The following is an 8,422-nucleotide window of genomic DNA, read 5'->3' on the forward strand; positions in this document are numbered from 1 at the left end:
AGCAAAAGTATGATGCAAAGAAAAAAAATATGTCCCAAATAAATTACAATATAAAAAAATAAACAAAAGAAGTTTTACTGAGAGCAAAAACTAAATAAATATCGTAAATGACCAATAAATTCATTTCACATAGTGAATCATAAACTCAAGCTTCAAACAATGTAAAGCACACATTGCTGCAGGACATTTAGTAATGTAGTTTTCCGGTTGCGTATCACCAAGAAGCTATGTCATCAGGCAAGCATTTTAGATTAGGATGCTGGTGGGTGAGGAATCCTGCTCATGCTTGGACGCGTTCAATAGAACTTAAGCATCAAACAAACACTTTTTGTGGAATCCCGGCACCCATGTGAATGTTGTTTTCGCCATCGCCATTTTGATACAGTTACACAGAACCAAAGCACTGCAGATCCAAGAATAAAATTGAGCAATTAATTCACAATTATTCTGTCCATGTGTGTGTGTGTATAGTGTTATCAGCATCAGGACAACTATCATAAAGTCTTTTTAAATGCTGTTTGTTCCCAACGCCCCCATGAGATGCCTCCTTAAAGTTAAACCAATCACTAAACAAGCCCTCGAAGCAGAATAACCAAGTCTAGACTTACAACTATTTGCTTTTGCTTCTTTCCAAGACTGCCACAAGTAGGTGGGGATCCTAGAAAAGCATGAAAGATGACTTCTACAGACATTACAGTTACCTAATTTTCATCACACACTCCAGCTCAGTTTCGATCTTTTTGCATCAGGCGTCATTTTTTTTCATGCCACATCAAGAGTAGACTCAAAATTCAACCTGAGTTTTTAAGCACGTGGATATTTTTGCAAATTTCCCCATTGTGGCACTATTAAAGGCTTTCTGATTCTGATAAATGGGACATGAGGTTGCGTCTGCACTGACACACATCTGACAAGTACATCAACAGTTACAATATAATCGACCGTGAACCTGCATTGTTTTGAGGAACAGTGTTGACTTTCATTGAATCGCACTTGAAAAATGGGGCATAAATTTGACATTAATGAAGACAGGAGTCATTTAGCCACGCAAACGGTTCAATTATTTAGAATGGCAATACAATGATATCTTTAATTTCTCTATGTAATGTACAACTCAGAAAGTGCCGCCTCATTTTCTCAAGATATTTCTACCTCCTCCCACGTCTCTCCTTTATTGACATAAGATGTTATATAGATGAGTCTTAACACACTGAACCATAATAATTTTCGTAAACACTTCTGCCTCACCTGATGATGTGCATGTGTGTCACATTACGGATGCATTGCATGGCGTATGTTTTGTAACATGAACGAGTACACAAATAGAATTTAACACACACAAAAAAATCAGAATGGGGCATCACGTCCTGCAGTGTGAACATGTACAATCAATACAAAGTATCACTTTTATGACCTTGATTGATTTATCTTTTCCCGTGATCGTTTGGGAAATGTAAAATGATCTTGTTTTGTCTCATTTCACCTATTCTTTATTCAAGATAACACGTAGTATATGCTTCTTTGTAGTGATTTATTTTTCATGGCATGATAGTAACTGCAGTCTACTATGCTCCAGGCCTGTGAAGATTCAGCCAGTAAAGTGAGAGAACTACATGTCTCTCTTCTCTCTCTCCCACACTATACACCCACTACCACCACTCTCTGAGCGCTTCTGTGTTTCTAGTTTTGTTTGCCTATATAAAGCGTCATCAATAATGCAGAGGCCCCTGACTATTCTTCCATACAATGAAAGAATTGCATGTTTTTTTTCCTTGTCCCCTGCTCCTGAGGAACCTAGGCTGAAGAGCTGGCGCAGCAAGATGCGCGAAAACCACTTTGCATTCCAAATACAGTGGACACCTCCACTGCATAGTTAACTCATTCCTCCCGGCAAACGACTACAGTCGTTGTGTTTTTACTTCCGTGTATCCCGAGTCACGCCTCCAGTCGGGCTGAAGCGATAGCAAATAATGCCAGATGCCACTACAGGCGGGCCGTGAATAGATGTTAACCCTTTACGGACGATTGTGCTTCTAGGTGGAGAAAATGAAAGGTAGCAGTTCAAGTGCCGATTGAAACTGATGCGGCACAAGTTACATGTCTCATCTCTTTCATGCGCAACACAACTAACATCTTCAAAGCACCTTTTATTTTTCGTCATGGATGAAATACCACGCAAGTATATGTTGTAACTATTTTATGAGCCATTCAGAAGGGGTTTACCTTGATACTGAAATGCATAAACGCTAACTTGTTCATTTACCAAGAAATATAAAAAATAAGGAGTGTCCCAAATTCGGAACATTCTAACACTAACGCTATTTTCATGATATTGTTGATCCTGACTTGCTACCCGATGCGAATAATTGTAAGTGAATGGTGCGTTTTCCACTAATAGTTGTACCTCATAGCTTTGCATTCTAAATATGATTATTGAAACTGAGGTCCATGTTTTTTTTTCTAACATACCCGTTTACTGTATATCTTTCCAGATCCTGATGAGAATGAAATAGATGATCATGTTGATGAAGACATTTTGGCATCTGACACAGTCGTGACTGTTGCATTGATGGACTTCTATCACCATTCAAATACTTTCGGGCTAATCAACTACGTGCTTCATACGCTATCTCCAGGAAATCACTCACATAGTGGAAATACCTGTTCTGGTTTCTAGTGGATATTTGTATTTGCAATGCATTTATACTGATGAAACTCTCTCCAAACCATCAAGTGAAAACCAGAACAGGTCGCCTCCGAAAAAGGACTCAGTTAGAATTCAGGACAAACTTAGCTCATCAGTTGTTTGGCAATTACAGAAGGAAAAGAAAAAGATAATGCATGAAGGAGAATGACACTGTTGCCCTCCTTCATTGGCCAGTAAAATTGAATAAAAAGAGAACATGTAGAGTGTGCAAAGAAGATGATTCGTCGCGAGCCAAGAACAGGTTGTGAGCAATGCAAGGTGAACCTATGCATTCTATGTTTTAAACCATACCACAACTAAAAACATCCTGAATTATTTTAAATGCATTCTAGGTTTATTTCATGCATATGTGACTTGTTGTGAATGCATTTTGTTGTAATTTGCAGGTTTTGGAAAAAAAATCTTCATTAACATTGCAATCATTTTCTAAAACTTCAATCAATTTAACAAAAAACTTTGTTATCTTATTCTATTATATGTTATGAAAGTGTACTGAAGGTTTCATAAAGATTGAACAACAAATAAAGAAAGTTATAATAGTTTATTTGAACACACATGTTAGTTATGAATTTCCTTCTGAAGCCACTCAGGGAGCACACTACAAAGCTAGGCTGCAGGCTCTGTAGGTTGTGGGGGAAGAAATGCAAAATGCCCGCTAGGAAGGAAAGAGTTAACCAACAGCAATGTGGGTATGACGGATGAAAATTGGGCGAACCGGGGCTTATGAAGCCCATTGTGTGTACATGTTGTTGTTTTTTTCTTACATGCGTAGGGACGAGAGCTGCCGGATATGCAAACTTGTGGTGTCGCCACATCCAGATGGAGAAGAGAACGACAGCGACCAGTCCGATGATGGGCACAAGCGAGTAAAGCAGAGTGCTGAAGAGCTGAGGCTTCTGGGAGAAAGGGTTGGATGTGGCTGCAAGTAAATAAATCACAGCATTAAACACACACACACACACACACACACACACACACACACACACACACACACACACACACACACACACACACACATATATATATATATATATATATATATATATATATATATATATATATATATATATATATATATATATATATATACACAGTAAAGTCTTGTTATATCGATATCGGTTATATCGATAGTACCGCTTATTACGATACTATTTTCATTTCCCTTGCACATTTCTAGTCTTTTTATGTATAATTAGTACCGTTTAGTACGATACCCGGTTATTACGATAATCCGGTTATTACGGTGCCCCTTTTCATCCCCCGCCGGCCATTTTTGTTGTTTATATCGATATATCCGTCGCGCCATTGGTCAACTTGGTCACTTGTCTTGTTACGTGAGCCGCCATCGGTCGCGCCATTGGTCGACTTGGTCACATGAGCCGCCATCGGTCGCGCTATTGGTCGACTTGGCCGTGTGACTTTGTCACGTGACACGCCATCGGTCGCGCCATTGGTCAACTTGGTCACGTGTCTTGGTTACGTGTCACGCCATCAGTCGCGCTATTGGTCGACTTGGTCAGGTGACTTGGTTACGTGCCCAGCACCCGTGTAGCAGAGCCATTTTCATTTTCAGACGCTAGCTTGTGTGTAGCAGACGAGATTGAAGTGTTTGTGTTAAAAGGTAAAAATGGGAAGCAGAAGAAGATTGATGACTTTTTTAAATTGTATACGTAATACAGTAAGATGTAAGCGTTGCAGTTTCCCTGTTGTGTTATGTACATGCCCACTGTACTGTATATGAATGCAATCGTTTTTTGCAACAATGTTTCTTGTTTTGTCTGCTGAAGCGCGATGATTTTGAAAATTATTAACATTCCATACTGCGTATTAAAGGACAGCCGATGTCACTTTTTATTCAAATGCAAATAAAAATGACTTCACGCCAAGACGTCTTGCATTGCTTGTGAATCCAAACAATGGCTTCAGATTCGGATAATATGCTTTCTTGTTACACATCCAGTTATGAATATGTTTCAAATACACTGTAGTTCTGAAGATTAAAGCATACATGTTTACAATCATTAAAGAATTATATGTGCCATTTTGAGGCAACATTGGGGGAACATCTCTCACCCAAAAAAAAAGGGAGCTAATGGCCAGCTCCGTTTCTTATATGGCACTTGGCTGCCCTCTTTTGGCGGCTTTTGTTTAATGCAGTTCGGCGCAGGATCGGATATATCGATAGTCCCGGTTATATCGATATTTTTTCGGACTCCCTTGAATATCGATATAACGAGACTTTACTGTATATATATATATACACACACATACAGTAAAGTCTCGTTATATCGATATCGGATATATCGATAGTCCCGGTTATATCAATACTATTTCTATGCACGCACGGAGAAAATTACATGCAAACAGGGTCGGATATATCGATAGTCCCGGTTATATCGATATTTTTTCGGACTCCCTTGAATATCGATATAACGAGACTTTACTGTATATATATCAGTGACGTGCAGTCAGTGGAGGCAGTGCCTCACCTGTCATCATGGAAAGCTGTCATGGAAATATGAAATGAAAAAATAAATTCAACATTTATATGTATTTAGTGATTTGTACTTTAAAGTTCTTGTCCATTTAACTTCACCGTTTTAGGATTTTTTTTATAAATCGCTGAATTTTCACATTTACCGTTCAAATACTAAGTAGAGACGAGCGGTGAGGCACCAGCCGGCTGATCCTCACTATGGATTGCGCAATCACTATGCTTACTGTGCTGGCTTGCTCTGCAGTGAGACCGCATTGCTGTCCTTCTGCATATCGCTATTAAAGCGTTCAAACACGTTTAGTATATGAACTAAATTTCTACAGTTTAGCTGGTGTATATAATGTAGAGTCATTGTACATTATAAACACTGTACTCCAGTGTTTATTTTGTTTTATTTTTATCAAAACGCTGTGCGTAGGTGAGGCACACAGTTCTCCCGCCTCATGACAGGCAGGCGGCGCTTGTGGGGCCGGGCTGGCGAGGCGGTACTGAAGCAGCACAGAGGTGTCTTTGGATTGGATTGGATTTGCCTTTATTAGTCTCGCAGTGGAGAAATTTACATTTCACAGCAGCAAAGTTATGAAAGAAATGAAAGTAGAAAAGCAAAACACAGGAGCTGCTGGAAAGGCAGCCACTCTTGGGGCGCCGTCTTGAAGTCAAAAGAACACAAAAAAACTAAATAACAAATAACATGACAACACAAAGACACAGAGAGACATTCATTCTTAAGCACTTTCCGTACCCTCTTTGTTACATAAAGCAGTTCCAGATGAAAGAGGAGAGGATCAAAGCGTCTCTTCACCAGTGGAAGTGGCGCCACACGATCCTCCTCTGGGTGCGTTTGTTTTCAAGTTGTGTCACCCCTTCGTGGCATAAGGAACGCCACAGTGGCCTGTTAGCTGTAGCAGACTCCAGATCGCTGGGCTTGATGTTGCATTTCTGTAGAGTCGGTTTAAGCTGGTCTTTGTATCGCAGCTTAGGACCACCAGGCTTCCTATCCGCTGACAGGAGTTGTCCATAAAGCACCTGCCGAGGTAAGCGGCAGCTAGGCATCCGGATGACATGTCCAACCCACCGGAGTTGCCTCTTTGCCAGTATAGCCTCGATACTGGTGGAGGCGGTGCGTTGAAGGATGTCGGTGTGTGGGACACGATCCTGCCAGGTGATGCAAAGGATTCGTTGGAGGCACCTGATGTGGAATGCATCAAGGCGTCTCACATGGCGTCGATAGATGGTCCAGGCTTCTGCACCATATAGCAGCGTGGACACACACACTGCTTGGTAGACTGCGACTTTTGTTGGAGTTCTTAAGTGGTTGTTTTCGAACACACGAGTACGCAATCTGCCAAAAGCTTTGGAGGCTTGATGGATGCGGGCCTGGACGTCGTCGTCAATTAGACAGGAGGGTGTTAGACAACCTTGAGGGGTGTGCCACTGAGGGTGAACGCTGGGGAAGGAGAACTCTCTTTTGCCATGACCTCCATTTTGGTTACATTGATCACCAGACCGAGTGATTGGTAGACGGAGGACATGGTATCAAGGGCATGTTGCATGGCAGCTGGGCTGTGGGTCAACAGAGCACAATCATCTGCATACTGTAGCTCGTGGATGTCGCTGATCAGGGTCTTGGTCTTGGCCTGTAGGCGTCTGATGTTGAACAGGCTACCATCCAGGCGGAATTGGATTTGTACGCCGCCACCTTCCTGGATGGACTTATGGAAGAGGAGCGTAGCTGCCATCAGGAACAGGTTGAATATAGCAGGGGCCAGTACACAGCCCTGTTTCACCCCGACTTCCACAGGGAACGGGGAAGATTGCTGGCCACCAACAAGTACAGTTGCTTGCATGCCGCTGTGGAACTGTTTTAGGATGCCGAGAAATTTGGAGGGAACGCAAAATTTCTGCAGTATGGTCCAGAGAATGTCACGGTTAACTGTGTCAAATGCCTTTGTAAGGTCGATGAAGGTGATATAGAGGTCCTTGTTTTGTTCCTTGCATTTCTCCTGAACTTGGCGCGCAGCGAAGATCATGTCCAGAGTGCTTTGATCCTTCCTGAAACCGCATTGTGTCTCTGGGAGGATGTCTTCGGTAATGTGCGATGTAAGACGGAACAGCATTACTTTTGCAAGAATCTTGCCAGCAACAGAAAGTAGGGAGATGCCACGGCTGTTACCACAGACTGACTTGTCCCCCTTCCTTTTATAAATGGTAACAATGTTGCTGTCTTTCCATTCCTGAGGAAGTGTCCCGTTTTGCCAGATGTTGCAGATGAGGTGGTAAAGCTTCCGTGTCAGGAGGTAACCGCCGCTCTTGTAGACCTCAGCTGGAAGTCCATCAGGGCCAGGGCTTTTGTTGTTTTTAAGGCTCCGGATTGCAGAGAGGACCTCTGTGAACTGAGGAGGTTCATCAAGGGAGGGAGCTGATGGAAGCTCTGGGAGGGAGTCAAGGACAGATGTGTCTGAAGGGTTTACTTGGTTGAGCAGGGAGTCAAAGTGCTCTGCCCAGCGCTCAAGTATTAGCTGTTTGTCCTTCAGTAGTACAGAACCGTCTGCAGATTTAACTGGGACAATGTGTTGTCTTCGTGGGCCGTGCAGGGATTTTACAGCATCATAGAAGGCGTGGGTGTTGTTGTTGTCTGCATGCCTCTGGATTTCTTGGGCCTTGCTGAGCCACCACTTGTTCTCCATCATCCTCAGCTGTTTCTGTGTTTCACCACGGATGGCCTTGTAGTGAGAGAGGAGAAGTGGAGAATGAGGGTTGGAGAGAAGTGTGGTATGGGCTTTGCGCTTGGCTTCCAGAATCTCCTGTATGGCAGCTGAGCTGTTATCGAACCAGTCTTGATGACGTTTCTGAGTGAAGCCGATGCTCTCAGAGGTAGCTTGATGAATTGTTGTCCTCAATTTTTTCCACCTGCTTTCAATATCAGGGTCACCGTTACTGTTGTCCTTGTCCAGGCTGGCAAGTCCCTCTGCCAGCTTGTTGCGGTAGCTGGCTGCACACTCTGGGGACTCCAGGGCCCTGGTGTTAAGACGCCTTTGGGGTTGCTGTTTCTTGTGAGGAGGTCAAATTCTCAGCTTGAGCCTGGACTTGATCAGTCGATGATCAGTCCAGCATTCAGCCCCACGCATGGCCCGTGTGATGCAGACGTCATTTTGGTCTCGTTGCCTTGTGATGATGTAGTCCAGTAAGTGCCAATGTTTGGACCTGGGGTGCATCCA

At 42.8% G+C, this 8,422-nt stretch overlaps 1 protein-coding gene across 2 annotated transcripts in view; it reads right to left on the reverse strand.

Moving 5' to 3' along the window:
- Window positions 1–8,422, reverse strand: part of LOC148903411 (activin receptor type-2A-like) — a 58,695-nt gene that overhangs the window by 18,792 nt on the left and 31,481 nt on the right. For both annotated transcript variants that reach the window (XM_089002089.1, XM_089002096.1), the window contains exon 4: window positions 3,472–3,626. In XM_089002089.1, coding sequence (XP_088858215.1) covers window positions 3,472–3,626 — 155 coding nt within the window. The remainder of the gene's footprint in view (window positions 1–3,471; window positions 3,627–8,422) is intronic.

The sequence above is a fragment of the Hippocampus bargibanti genome, linkage group LG01, assembly GCF_051943395.1.
Source record: "Hippocampus bargibanti isolate YZ-2025 linkage group LG01, ASM5194339v1, whole genome shotgun sequence".
NCBI classification, from domain to species: domain Eukaryota; kingdom Metazoa; phylum Chordata; class Actinopteri; order Syngnathiformes; family Syngnathidae; genus Hippocampus; species Hippocampus bargibanti.